Source organism: Pan troglodytes, chromosome 4 (genome assembly GCF_028858775.2).
Source record: "Pan troglodytes isolate AG18354 chromosome 4, NHGRI_mPanTro3-v2.0_pri, whole genome shotgun sequence".
NCBI classification, from domain to species: Eukaryota; Metazoa; Chordata; class Mammalia; order Primates; family Hominidae; genus Pan; species Pan troglodytes.
In genome coordinates, this window is record NC_072402.2 from 143,551,009 (window position 1) to 143,566,336 (window position 15,328).

General features: G+C 41.0%; 1 protein-coding gene across 5 annotated transcripts in view; it reads right to left on the reverse strand.

The window, feature by feature from the left end:
• Window positions 1-15,059, reverse strand: part of PRELID2 (PRELI domain containing 2) — a 130,998-nt gene extending 115,939 nt beyond the window's left edge. For all 5 annotated transcript variants that reach the window (XR_010157355.1, XM_063811550.1, XM_009449882.4 and 2 more), the window contains exons 1-2: window positions 14,862-15,059; window positions 2,797-2,854 (exon numbers count right to left, since the gene is read on the reverse strand). Coding sequence is in view for 4 of the 5 variants with exons in the window: in XM_063811550.1 (XP_063667620.1) it covers window positions 2,797-2,854; window positions 14,862-14,936 (133 nt within the window). In the remaining variant the exon portion in view is untranslated. The remainder of the gene's footprint in view (window positions 1-2,796; window positions 2,855-14,861) is intronic.
• Window positions 15,060-15,328: the final 269 nt, after the last annotated feature.

The window sequence follows — 15,328 nt, forward strand, 5'->3', positions numbered from 1 at the left end:
CCTGACACTTTTCAGGGCCGAATCAGGTATTCCTTATCTGGGATGAAGGAATAAAGGTACAACAGTAACTCAGAATGCACACTCCAATGTCAAGGATGAAAGAATCACAACCTTTCGCTGCTCTGGACTATCCGTGTCAGTACTCCAATGACGATGACCAATGGGACTCCTGCTCAACTCCAAAGCGAATGTTTCAACAAAAAGGGGGAGAACCTGATGCTGCTACCTTTTGTACCAAACTTTCAAGCACAGATTTCTGGCTACAAAATTTAAACCCATAATTAATTATATTAGACACATTTCTCTCTCATAAGGGAGTAGACTTCCTATTGTTACCGGCAGCAAACCTGTACGGTTCTGCAGCAACCTCAATTATGGCCTCCTCAGAAGAAGAAGGAATTCGACTGAGGGGCATAAGGCAGAAGGAGGGACCAAGACAAGTTTTAGAGCAGGAGTGAAAGTTTATTAAAAAAGAATAGGAAATGGCTATTCCTGTTCTTTTTATAAACTTTCCTAAACAGGAAAAAGCTATTCTGCTTCCTTTAGAATGGGAATGAAAGGAAGGAAAGTACCAGTTAGAAGATAGCCAAGCGGGCAACCTGAAAGGCAAGCGTGTGGTCTGACCTTTCGACTTGGGGTTTTACGCGCGTTGGCATATATCCGGGGTCTTACATCACATCTCCCAACTCCTGAGATCTTATCAGGAAGCTGCTGATCATCAGTTTCAGGTGTTTTCTATCTATTAGGAGCGTGCCTTTGCCTGGTGCCAGCTGTGACCAATTATTACTTTAGAGAGACAGTTAACAACCGCCTGACCGTTACCTGATGGTCATCCAACTCTCCTGGGTGGGTGGGTGGGTGTGTGTGTGTGTGTGTGTGTGTCCTCTTCTGTGTGTGTGTGTGTGTGTGTAAGTCCTCTTCTGTGTGTGTGTGTGTTTCCTCTTCTGTGTGTGTGTGTGTGTGTGTAAGTCCTCTTCTGTGTGTGTGTGTGTAAGTCCTCTTCTGTGTGTATGTGTGTGTAAGCCCTCTTCTGTGTGTATGTGTGTGTAAGCCCTCTTCTGTGTGTGTGTAAGCCCTCGTGTTTGTGTGTGTGTTTGTGTGTGTGTAAGCCCTCTTCTGTCCTGCTCATACCTGACTAGCTACCTACTGTAACACTAGGACTGCAACCATTTTGTTCGGCGGTAAAGTTTCCAGAATTAAGCCAGGGATGTAAAAAACAATGTTAGTTAAGAAAAAGAAAGGCAGAGAAAAGAATAAACTCTGAAGTGCAGTCTTCTGCTTTGTGAATCACTGTGACTTAGCCATGCTGTTACAGGTTTTCTCAAAGCTCTGGCTATAGTAGTCCCAACCCTTGATGTAAAAACCCTGACTGCCCAGAAGCTGTTGATAGGGTGCAAACCCCTCTGCCCATTGGCCCTCCCTTTGGCCATCTCATCCGGTGTTTGCTGCACACATACTCGAAATGGATTAGCCACTCCCAAAGGCAAAGATGCCCCTGACAATGACAGAAATTATAATTAACATTTCAATTTAGAATATGCACAGTGTTCTCTCATTTGATCTTCATAACAACCTAAAAACAAGATTATTTTCCCATTTGACAGATGAAGAAACTGAGGCTCCAAAAAGTTAGGTCACCAAGGTAGTAATGAAATCAAGATTTGAATCCAGTTTGTCTCATGACAAATAACAAGTTTCTCTCACACTGTAGGTACATAAGAAAATATTTTTAATATATCTATATGGTTATAGAATTACAGAAAATGCATACACAAGCAAAAGGCAGTTATGTTTACCAAGCACAGAGAGGGCTTCAGAGTCACACACAATGAACAGTAGCATCTCATGATTCCTAAGAAGGGTAAAGAGCATGCTGGACCTAGGCCCCAGTGTCCCCAAAGCTTTGTACATTGACTATGTGCATTGTCACAGCTTCCTGCATTGCCCAGTTCTCAAGTTTAAACACTGACACTGATAATGGTTTTTGCTGGAGATGGGGATAACACAGAACAGAAGAGATTCCTATGCTCTAGACCAGGAATCAGTAAACATTTTCTGCAAAGAATGAGATGCTAAATAATTTAAGTTTTGTGGGCAATAAAGTCTCTGTGGCAACTGGTCAACTCTGCTGTTGTAGTAAGGAAGCAGTCATAGATGACATGTAAACAAATGTGACTATGTTCCAGTCAAACTTTATTTACTAAAACAGGCAGCATGAGCCATAGCTTGTCAACTCCTGATTTAGTCAATGCTAAACCACACTGCCAAGTAGTTGTGATTCCATAAACCATCACTTTATAGTCATATCTCGTATTTAATCATATGCATTTTGCCATCTACAAAATGATATAATAGGCTACAGCCATGTGACCTTGAGCAAGTCACTTAACTTCTCTGTATCTCAGTTTCTCCATTCATTAAATGAGTAGTCTAACACCTATCCCAAACATTGTTCTGAATATTAAATGAATTAATAAAAGTAAGAGTACCTGCCACATATTAAGTGCTCAAAAATGTTAGCAGTTACAATTATATATAGCTCAGTGTTGTCATCAATTATTAGTTAGAAAGTGACAAAAAGCATCAGCAGGCCTTTTACTATCATAAATCCTGCCACACCTTTCTAAGTCACCTCAAGTACAGAAATATACCTGTTTAAAAACTAATAATGGAAGAAACTGCAGGTGAACAATTTTTTAAAAAAAAACCTAATAGGCCACACACACACATACACACATCTTTACAAAAATCACTATCATTTAATGATCATTACTGAAAAAACTGTAGAGAACTTACCTCTTTTTTCCTCCATGATTTTTACTGAGATGACATTTTTATCCATGGGGTTGGGGTACTAAACAAAAATATATAAAAAAGAATTACCATTAATCTTCTACCAAGGTGAATTATTTAGAAGTAACCACAGCTGTTTGCAGGACTAGCAAATATTTTCCAAGAAACTTCTAAACAAAGCCCAGTTTTGAATCATGGATCTTAATTTTATAACTTGGGCCTAGATAAGTGAGATGCTATCATCATCTTGACTTACATGAAATCTGGGGAAAACCTTCTTTAGATCCAACTAGCCCTGAGGGGGATGAGGTTAAGCTAATCAGTAAATAATAATACTATTAATATTGAACCAGCCTAACATAAATCAAGAGTGTTCTTTGTGCTAGGCACTGTACTAAATGCTTTCCTTGCACAATCTTGTCTAAATCCAACAGCCTCTCTGTTATAACTGATTTATGTGATACCACCATCCCCATCTTTCAGATACGGAAACTGAATGAAGACTGGATTGCTTAGGGCCACCCAGCTGGCTCCTGGTGGAGCCAGGGAATTAAACCAGGCCTGTTTAATACAGAGTGGACCTCTTCACTGTGGTCTAATATCATTGTCTGGTGGCTGGGTTAGCATCACAGTAGCATACTCATAGAAGTATGCTTTGCTAGGCACATAGTAAATACTCAATAAATATTTAACATGTTAATTTAATTCCCCTGAAAAGCAATTTGGCTGTGACAAGGTTGATAATAGACACTGCTTTTCTCTTAGGCAATTTTCATACTTTAGATACATTAGCTCAGTTAATTCACAAAACCATTCTATAAGGTATGTGTTATTTTTTCCACTTCATATATGAAAAATAAGGCTTAGACAAATTAGATAATTTGCTCAAGTTGTCCAGCTAATGAATAGTGTATCTGGGAGGTAACATAATTTACCCCCGATACTTTCTGCCAGCCTACAAAGCCTGCCCACCTAACCTACCACCAAATCACCTAAGAGTTAAATTAACACAATCCTTCCCACTACTCAGATGTGAAAAGAGAGACACTGGGAGCAGAAGTGACCTCCTAGAAGCCACAGGACAAGGTAGCTGCTGACCCGAGCCTACTGAGCCCCCTTGGACTCTCTTCCCTGAGGTTTACCAATGTATCATGTGATCAAATCTGAAAAGAAAATTGGCAGGAAGTCTTATCCATGACATCACAAAGTGCTGAGCAGAAGGCAAAAGCAGCAGGCAGGCTGAGGGGAGAAAGAAGAAAGGCCCCTCACTTTGCAAACTTGAGCTTTAAGTTTTCCGAACCCTAGGAAGTGAAATACAAAACTCTGACTGTGGGTCTCCACCCACAGCAGGCATGTGTATGTGTGTGTGTGTGTGTGTGTGTGTGATATTGATTAATGGATTTTTCAGGGAAAAGGGTTCATCATTTTAACACATTCTTAAAGATATCTATGACCCAAAAAGACAGTAGATTAGAACACAGGCTCTCTGAGGGCAGGAATACTGTCTATTTCAGTTACTCCTGTATCTCCAACAGCCAGCATAATGCCTGGCACATAAAAAGCACTCAGTCAATATTTTCTGGATAAATAAAAAATTGGGAATATAAACCTCAATGACCTCAGGGATCAATTTGGAAATTGAGCCTGCCTTCAGTCAGAAACCAATCTATGAAGAGAGCAGTGGCTCAGCTTTCAGCAACCTCAATATCTCTTCATGTTTCATGTTGGTAAACTCTGTCATTCACACTTCCATCCTGGAAACTGAAATCTTGATAACTGATGAAAAACTTGGTTTTTAAAAATCTATTTATTTATATATTCATTCATTCATTCATTTTAGTCCTAGAAAAAAAAAATGCTTGGCTGGGCATGGAGGTTCATGCCTGTAATCCCAGCACTTTGGGAGGCTGAGGCGGGTGGATCACTTGAGGTTAGGAGTTTGAGACCAGCCTGCCCAAAATAGTGAAACCCTGTCTCTACTAAAAATACAAAAATTAGCCAGATGTGGTGGTGCAGGCCTGTAGTCCCAGCTACTCAGGATGCTGAGGCAGGAGAATTGCTTGAACCTGGGAGGCGGAGGTTGCAGTGAGCCGAGATCATGCCACTGCACTCCAGCCTCGGTGACAGAGTGAGACTCTGTCTCAAAAAAAAAACAATACTTGGAACTACAGTGATTGCTTTCTTGAAGTTCAGCCCTTCCGAGTTACATGCCCATGACAGAGGGTCAGGTTTAGATACTCTGCTCCTCAGCAAAGGAGACTTTCGCTTACACAGTACCCCTAAAGCAAGGGAGATATTTGAGACTCACACAGGTCCTCTGAATTGTGATTATATGTGTATAAATTATAACTTGTACACTAAAGTAAAATGTGCTTATCTCATTTACTACAGTTCTAGTTTGTTCATTACATACCCATAAATATATATTGACTGAATATTATAAATTCAACATAAGTTGTAGAAAGATAACTAAACTATAAAAGACGTTGAAAATGTAATCACCAGGGAGACATGATGATCAAATTTTTCAAGTTCTGATTACTTCACTAAGCTATCGGAGAAATTCTTAAACATTATAAACTCAAATACTTCACACTTACATAATTTTTGGAGTTGAACAGCCAAGAGCCTCAAGTTTCCATAGAAGAACAGTAGAAGAAAGTAGGGGTTTATTTGCAATAGCTAACTACCATACTATGAAAGGCACATATTTCAACCTCTTTAAAGATTTATTGAACTGAGGCTCCCCCTACCTGGCATTACTTGAAATGATCTGACGCCATCTTGTGGTAACTTGAATATTCATGTTTTAATTCATGAAAATTTACCAAAACTCCCATGAGAAAAAGTTGAAAGAGGGAAGGCTTCTCAGAGGTCAATACCAGGAACACTTACCTGGGAAGACAGGAGGCAGATGGCCAGGTTTTTCTGGACACCTTTTCAAACACAATCCAGTATGACTGCAGAATTGATCAAGCTAAATCAGGATCACACCCATCAAAGACTGAACTGAGCAGCTACTGTGTTCATGCAGGGTGCTATCCTAGAGAAGCTGCCATGCACATGATCTCATTCAGTCCTTCTCAAAGCGTGGAAACCTATCAAGTATTAATATACAGAGTATTTCTGCTATAAATATAATAGTGTAAAGCCCGCAGACAAGCAGGTTCACATGGGATTCTTCAATCCCCATTTCATACTAGAGACTCTCATGAAAGCAATGTGATCTGAAGACCCAGATATCTGCCAAAAGCCCTTGTCTTTCTTGAGCCTGGCTTAGCTGATCACAAACTGCAGTGTGCATGAGAACGATCCCACAGGCTGCATACATATGCCATGTATGCTATACTACTTTATGGATGATTTAAGGGATTTTTAAAGGTATATTTGACTTCATTTTGCATTTCCTTATAATTTTTAATTTCTTCACAGAACGTGTAAACTAACTCCTTTTCCTTTCCCCAAGACATGAAACTATTACAAATACCACTGTATATATCATATGTATGTAACAGTCTAACAAGGGTAAAATGTAGACGTGCCTAAAGCTGTTGTATCTGCTTGCTTTATTTTTTACATATTAAAAGATAAGCCAAGAACTCCATAACATTGCGGGGGAATATGCATTAAAGCAAACACATACATATAAAAAGTTAGAGGCAAGAAACTGAACCCATCTAATTACAGAATATTCAATATGTTTCTGGGAGAAGCTTCATGAAGATATAACATTTTGCATTCATATTTGCCGAGGGAAAAAAAAAAACCCATAAGCTTTCAGAAAGCCTACTCTTAAAAGAGTTATTAAAATATGAACTTTCCAAAAAGCTCAAAAGCCAATGCCTTTTTTAAATAACATTTGCTTCCCCTCTCAGAAACAGTCAATGACATCCAAAGGAGTCACTGTCTACCAATTTACAAATGAGGTTACCGGAGAGAGTACAAGGAAGCAGGTGAGTGACAGATCTGTCTGAAGAGTCCTTCAAAGAAGGCAAAGAAGACTTACAGTAAGTCTGGTATATTAACATACCCGTGTTATAAGCATTAAGGGAATCTGTCATCTAGGCTGCTGCCAAACATGTACATGCAAAGAGATGGGGCTGCTGAAAAGAGATTTGGTGTTTAGCAGCAGAAAGAAATCACCATGAGCTATGCCAAACTCCTTTTAAGAGCTCCACACCATAGTCTATCTCAGAAGAAAAGCAAAGTTGATTTTATACCAAGACGAAACAAGTTATAAATTAATCAAAATTTCAATGATCGAGGACAAAACATACTTAAGTTGAAAAGTATTTGGAATGGCTGTTCATTGGTCTTTCAATAGGATGATGAAATAGAAAGGACAAAGGGCAACGAGCCAAGACATGCAGACTACAACGCTGCCATCTGTGAGGTCAGGGTGATGAACCACCAGGTGATCATCCAAGATCCTTCTGGCCAGGAAAAGCTATGGTTCCAAACAAAGGCCAACCAACAGCACATCAGCCTCTTTCTTTCAAAAATGACCCAATAATCAGCAATGACATAGCGAAGGTTTTGAAAAGACAGTTTTTCATTGTAACACAGAGGAAAATCCTCTTATCACAACATCAAATGTATGCATAAACCCAGTGCAGCTAAAGATACACTACAAATAACTGCCCAGCACTCTTCAAAATCACCATGGTCCGGAAATGCAAGGAAAGACTGAGGAACTGTCCTACACTGCAGGACACTGGCAGCTAAATGCAATGTGGGGTCCTGAATTGGATGCTAGACTGGAAAAATGATATTAGTGGACAATTGACAAAATCTAAATAGGGTCTATAGGTTAGTTAATAGCATTGTATCAGTGTTAATTTCCTGGTTTTAAAAAGTATACTGTGGTTTGGGGAAGCTGGAAAAAAGTATGTGGGAATTCTTTGTTTCTGCAATATTGTTTTTGAAATGTTTTATAAGTCAAATTATTTATAAATGAAAAGAAATAAAAAACAAAATTAAAGACACGATGTTAGAAAACAGTGAATTTTAGAGCCCAAGAGATCTGAATTGGAATCCTATCTGTGAGAAGCTTGGACAAATCACTTTAATCTGCCCTAGTTTCTTCATCTGTAAAATGAGAATAAATACTTACCTCAAAGAGTTGTTATAAGAATTAAAGGAAACAATTTAATTACAGTATAATACCTAGCACTGTGCAAGTAGAAAATAAATGTAGCTGGTTTTGCTACTAACAAATGAATCAACACTTTTGAAAACTTAAAAAGTTTCAAGATTTTGGTTTTTATCTTGCAATTTACTGTGGTGTGGCATTAAATACATTGCTGGCATCTATCTGCAATCCAAAAATACTTACACAATGATTTTAAAATGATTAGAAGATAATATATCTGATTTTCCTAGACTAATAAAAAACTCACAAGCTCGTGCTTTACCAGTTCGGAATTTGTGTAAGATACAAGGCCTCCCTGACACTTCACTCCACACTAGCATTAGGGAAAGGGCTGCACCAGAGAAGTAAGAGTTCTGGAGAGAATATTTACTTGTTTTTAAAAAGACAACTGTTTCTAAATAGTTTAAATGCTTTCATGGATTTATAATTAAAATATAAATCTTGCCCCATACTATAATGTAATGTCTGCCATATGCCCCCAAGAAAGCCTTTATCATGAAAATTAATATATCCTCCTCTGTCCCTTTTGACAGTGAACTCCTTGAAGACAGGTCCATGTACTTAGATAGTGAAAAAAATCTTTTTTTTTTTTTTTTTTTTTTTTTTGAGACTGGGTCTCACTTTGTCACCCAGGCTGGAGTGCAGTGATGCAATTACAGCTCACTGCAACCTCTGCCTCCCGGCTCAAGCGATCCTCCTAACTCAGCCTTCCGAGTACCTGGGACTACAGGTGTGTGCCACCATGCCCCGGCTAATTTTGGGGTTTTTTTGTTTTTGTGTCTGTGTGGTTTGGGGTTTTGGTGGTGGTGGTGGTGGTGGTAGAGATGGGGTTTTTGCCCTGTTGCCCAGGCTGGTCTTGAACTCCTAGGCTCAAGTGATCAACCCAACTAGGCCTTGCAAAGTGCTTGGATTATAGGCATGAGCCACCATGCCTGGCCAATATCTTCTGTCTTTTATACACTGATTAAGCCACAATCTCCATTAGATAAGTTTCTAAGTGTACTTTACAATTGTTCAAATGGCATTTAGAAAATATTCCTAATTCAAATGTGTACCTTTATTCATGCTCACTCTCTCCTTTATTACTCTAAGTTAGTAATGATTTCTGAGGCCACTTCTCTCAGCTTTTTATTTTCAGGCTCATGAAATAAATGCAACAAATTATTGTTGTTGTTATCATTATTCAACAAGTACTTTAAAGGAGCCTGCTGTGTGCTGAAATTAAGCTAGGTATATTACATATAACTGTAAGCACTATCCAATTTAATTTCTCCAACAACTCCAGAAGACAGTGATTATTATTCTCATTTTGCAGATGAGGAAATCGAGGCACAGAAAAATGAACTGACCTGTCCAAGCTCACAGGGCTAACAGCGCTCCATCCCTGTCTTCCCCACCCCATCCAATGTCAGAGCCCACGTTCTGCACATCTGCACCATTCTCCTTTACATCATGCCTAATCTTCTAGTGGAACTGAGGACAGGAAGATAAAAGTGAAGAAAGACTAGTACAGCATGTGACAAAAGATAACATGTAAGTGTCAGATTTGCAAGGGAGAAAAGATAGGATCAGAAATGGAAACATTATTAATTACCCAATCAACTTTCTACTCTAAATGGAAATAGCCATTCATAAATCCCCTTTATGAGCTTAAGAGTAAACATTCAAACCATTTTGTTCAGCACACCAGGCTCCCAGCCAAAATAAATAACACCCAGGGTCATTCTGTCAAAGCAAAGAAATTATCAATATTTTAATCTGTCCATTTTATTACAGTATCCAAAGTAAGGACATGTTTCTGAATCCCATACTGACTTCAATCTAAAATTGCACAGGGCTAATCCCCAAAAGAGTCAGTTCATTCATTCATTCAACAAGGATTTGCTGAGTACCTACTATGTTCCAGGATCTCTTTGGGTAATTGGGATACATCAGAAACAAATGACAAAAATCACCACCTATGAAGGTGATATTCTATTCACTATGACTCTTTTGACCACAGCATAAAAAGAAAGTCAACCTTCTGAAGGTAAGAAAAATCTTTACTTCTCTGGCCTCATTTAGATATAAACAAGAAAACCCAGTCAATATAATAGCTCTCTGGATCCTTTTTAATGACTTTAAATTTCAGGCAGATGAAATTTAAGAAGTTCTCTGAATCCAGCTCATGAAAGGCAAGCCCATTAAAAAGGTCTAAGTGAGATTCCAGAGAAGACCCATTTTCTACACTGCTACATTCATCTATGCAACTTTGTGTTCTCTTTGTAGATGATTTTAAGTAAAAGGAAGGAAACAGTGGTAAGTGATAAGAGCTAGAAAGCTAAGAATCACACAAAGAAAGAAACCAAAAAAAAAACTGTTAAGTGCATTGACACTATAGTTCTTGGAAAGTACATACAGTTCAGCATCCAATGAATAAACTATTTTGGGTTTCATAACATTCCTCCATGAAGAGTTTATTGAGAAATACTGTATTTTACGAACAAAGAGTATCATATTGTTTGTTTTCACAGTGTCACTTAGCTTTGAAAGCATGCAGCTAATATTTTGCCTGTGGTATTCAACAGGCAGATGTAAGAAGAGCAAACATTCTTCAGGTTTTAAAAACAGTAGTATATTATAACTTGGAAGGCAACTCCTAACAAACCAAAAGCCATAGATCAGTAGATCTGATTTAAAATAGAACTTCCTCAGTGCTAAAGCAGCTTCAAACATACCATTGTGCAAAATCAGATTAAATGCTTCCCAGCGTTCCTCATATGATTGTCCCTTCTGCCAAGTGCTTTCCTTTGAAAAAAAAATCATAAAGACTGAAAGAAAAATAAAAGTGTATTTTGCCAAAAAGATAATTCTTACTACCTTAGGCTTATAAAAAAGCTTATGCTTTTCAAACTGTTAACACATGTGACATCCTCACAACAACCCTGGAAGGTAGGTGGGGTAGGTGGCATTACCATTTTCACAGAGGAGAAACTAGGGCTTACACAGTTGTGATGCTGCTGACTACACAAGGGCTCCTGGTCAAGTGGGCCTGTGGGCACAGGACTGCATCCACCTAAAGGAAGGAGTAACTTTTTCTAATTTGCATAAATAGTCTCATTTGCTTTCCCCTAGCCCTATGAACTGTGAGCTTATGGAGTGGACCCCTAAAAGATGCCTTTTCTAATTTGCACAAGGACACAGTATAGGATGGTGAAAATTGTTTCCCATGGCCACCCAACCTAACAGTGAAAGCATAATGATCAAGATCCAGGTCTACTGACTTCCAGTTCATGGCTTTGAATAACATAAGGGGAAAATTCACCCAGCAAATGGGTTTACTGACATCTTAGAAATAGTCACATAGTTCCTCCCAAGGAATCTCTGAAGGATTCCTTTATGAATGAATAGAAAGAAAGGAAGTACAGTGACATGCATGATGTTAACACTGTCCCATCACTAGACCTTTAGTCTCCAAATGTTTGTCTCTCATTTCCCCAGTTCTGCCTTCCATTTCCCAGTTCTGACATCCCCAGTTCTGTTTCCCAGTTCTGCCTTTCCCAGTTCTGCCTTTTCATAGTACTTATTCACTATGTACCAGGTACTTTGCTAAATATTTTATAAGAATTACAACAGGTTCTAACTGAATACAGCTACATAAGTGACCTCAGCTATACCACACAGCACACAACAATCAACCACATGAGTTTAGTCAACTCACAGAATTGTGAAAATTAAAAGCCTGTCATTGGTTTAAGTCACTACGTTTTGGAGTGGTTTGTTACATACCAACAGATAACTTAAACATTCTGTGTTCTCACCCTAACACACATCAAAGTTATATCTTTATATCAGGGTCAACAGGTCCACTTAGCTGAGCAAACCCTGAGAGAAGACTGTGAACAAAAGAAAACAGATTGAGCACAGCAAAGTTTTTTGGGTTTTTTTGTTTGTTTTTGTTTTTGAGATGAAGTCTTGCTCTGTCACCCAGGCTGGAGTGCAATGGCATGATCTCGGCTCACTGCAACCTCCCTCTCTTGGGTTCAAGTGATTCTCATCTTAGCCTCCCGAGTAGCTGGGATTACAGGCATAGGGCACCACACCTGGCTAACTTTTTGTATTTTTGGTAGAGATGGTATTTCACCATGTTAGCCAGGCTGGTCTTGAACTCCTGACCTCAAGTGATCCGCCCGCCTCGGCCTCCCAAAGTGCTGGGATTACAGGAGTGAGCTGCCGTGCCCAGCCGGCAAAGTTGATTCTGAAACCCTGTATTACCTCAATAATCGTTGAAGTGCCTATTATATGCAATGCAGCACAGCCGGGTGGCTAAGGGTGTGAGTTTCGGATCCATGTGTTAAAATCCTGGCTGTCCTACCTGCTAGCTGTGGGAACTTGAGGAAGGCACTTGGACTTCTCTGGTCCTCAGTTTCTCTATATTGTAAAATGGAAATTAATCATAACTACTTCCTGAGGGTGCTGGCAGCAGTAAACATGATAAAGTATGGAAAGCACACATGAGCGCACATACACACACCACATCACACCACACACACCACACTACACACCACACACCCAGCCTTCCTAGGAAACTTCTATTCATGCTTCAGCCATCATTTCACAAGTGCCACTTCTTCAGGAAAGCCTTTCCTAAAGATCACCCTCTCTGACTTCAGCAGGCCTCCCTGCTATATTCAAGCACCATGTATTTTCCTTTCATAAGTACACATCATCAATTTGAATTTTGTGTTCATTTGCGCATCATTTATTTATGTTAATCTCACCCACTACACACCATCAGTTCCATGAGAACAGGGTCTGCGGTGACCTCCCACATTTTTCTAGCACTTAACACAAAGCTTGGCACACAGAAGATAAGTATTCAACAAAAGAAAAGCATTTACCAAAAGCTCACAATGCGCCAGGACCTCTGTAAATAAGAGTTTGGCATTGTGTTATGTGCTTCTGCAGGAGTGAGTCTCGCCTTTAAAAACCTTAGAGTCTAACGGGAAACACAACACATACAGAAGTCACCATCTGACACTGCAGACGGTCAGCAACGCCTAGACAGAGTGCCCTGTGAGTTCTGAGAAGGTGGAGATCAACTGACTCTTGATGATGACAATCCAAAAAGACTTTACAAAGGAGCAGTGGCTTAAGGGTACCCAGACTCCAAAGTGCCAGTTCTAACAAAAAATTGGGTGTTGGCTGTTACTTTTTGGGCCCAGAAGCCTGGCCTAAGGAAAAGTCTACAACAGGTCTGTAAATCATTCTTTCATTCATTTATTCATTGCTCAGGTTTTTATTAAATACCTAGTAGGTGCTAGGCACTAGTCTAGATAGTGAAAATCAACGAACATATCAGCAAGCTGACATTCCTTCCAAAGAGGCCCCCCATAGCAACAAAGTGTTAACCAGTGTTCTCCTCACTCCTCTGTGACCAGGGCCACCGTGTCACCTCCTCTAACGGAGGCTACACCTTATCGTTTAACAAATGACCTTCATCTTCCCAGCATCTCCCTTAGTTTGGCTTCCGGGTTGCATATGGAGTTCAATGTCCTGTGGCTGCTAACCAAGGCAAATTGCAACTGTTGCAAATTTTGCTTATGAAAACCGAAGGGGACCTTCAAAGATCATCTGGTACAACCCCTTCATCTTATAGATGTGGAAACTAAGGCCTAGAGAAAAGACCCTCAGCCAAGGTTACCCAGAGAACTAACCACGCATAGAACCAGATCAGAGTCCAGGAGTCCCGCCTCCCAGGCCTGGGCGCTTTCGATTTTTCAAAGACATTTCCCATTTTCCTATTATCAGGACCCACAATCCTAGAAACAGTCTTTGGGATTCAGGGCCCCTCAGTATTGAGGAAGAGTTCATTATCTGTATTGAAATCGGTTGTAGTAATACAAACAACAGTAACATTTTAGAGCCCTAACTAAACATCAGTAGCAGTGAGAAAAAGAAAAATAGCTCAGAGCAGATTGTGTGAGTTACAGTGAAATATGCAAAATCAATCAAGCCCAGAGAGACAAGAGTATAGGACTTTAGTGGTCCCCTCCTCACCCAACCCATTCCTGGGAGCAACTGGTTAAAGGCATTTTGTTCCTGACCAGCTGCCTTACCCATTATCTTCAAGTTCCTGGAATTTGTGATACAAAGAACAATGTACAGACAATCAATAGTTTATGTTATTTTAATATAAATTCTTGGTAAACAACTTAGGAAGTGCTTCTTATTCTCCTTTAAAAACCCACTTTCGACTTCTGCTCATCAGAATGTATACTCAGGGCACCTTCACTCCCAGGATGCAGCCCTCAAACTTGGCTCGAATGAACTCTCTTTTTATATTGATTTTGCCTCAGTTTCTTCATTTAGGTCACAACTGTGCTAAGCACTTTACACAAGTTACCTCATTTGGATCCTCACAACAACTCTATGAGTCGGTACTATTATTTTCCCCATTTTACAGATTAGCAAACTAAGGCACAAAGAGAGTAAGCAACCTGCACGATGTCCCACAGCTGTTTAATAAGGGGCAGTGGATGGGGCAGCAGAACCATCATGCTGAGTAAACCAGGATGACTGCCCAATGGCCTCCCCTCGCTTTTAAGGGGTCAGTGATGAACCGGAAAGCTCCACACGTCGGTCATCTGCAACTCCACGGAGCTCACGAGCTGGGATTCCCGGAGGCTCTTCCTAAAAGGAAAGCCTCTTCTTTCAGCTGGGGCAGGTGTGAACGTGATGCCAAGCACGGCTCCTTTTCCCGCTCCCTGTAAGGGGAGTCTTCGAGGAAATCCCTCTCGACCCACACATCCCTGAAGCAAAGCCCGCAGCTGGAAAGAGACACTGGCGGTGCCAGCTTCCGCGTGGATGAAGGAGAGGAGAGAGGGGCAAGCAGCGGAGGCAGCGCGGGATACGGAAGGTGGAAGCGGGGCGGTACCTTTCGGAGAAAGCTGGCGACCACCTGCTCGAAGGGGTACTTGTACACCTGGTGCACATCCACCGAGACCCCCATCCCCGCGCGCCGCGGGCCCCGCGCACCGGCCACGCCTCCGCGAGCTCAGAGCCGCCCAGGGCTCCGCAGAGGCCCGGAGGCGCCCACACTCGGACAGCCACATGGGCGTGGCCTTTTTCCTCCGCTTTTCAAACTTTCGAAACTTTATTGGCCACTCGGAGAAACACGCAGTCGGCCACGCCCACGCCCCTACTGCCAGAGTCCGGGGCCTGGGGTTACAGAGCGCGGGAGGCGCTGGAGCGCTCCCAGAGCACCCGGGGCCCCGCGGTCTCCACGCTGGCGGCGCCAGAGCGGCCCTGGTGCCCTCCCGCGGCCGCGCCTGCCGAGAAAAGCTTCTCTGCCTGGGAGCCATCACGCCCCGCCCCAGGAAACCTGGACCTTGGGCTTATGCG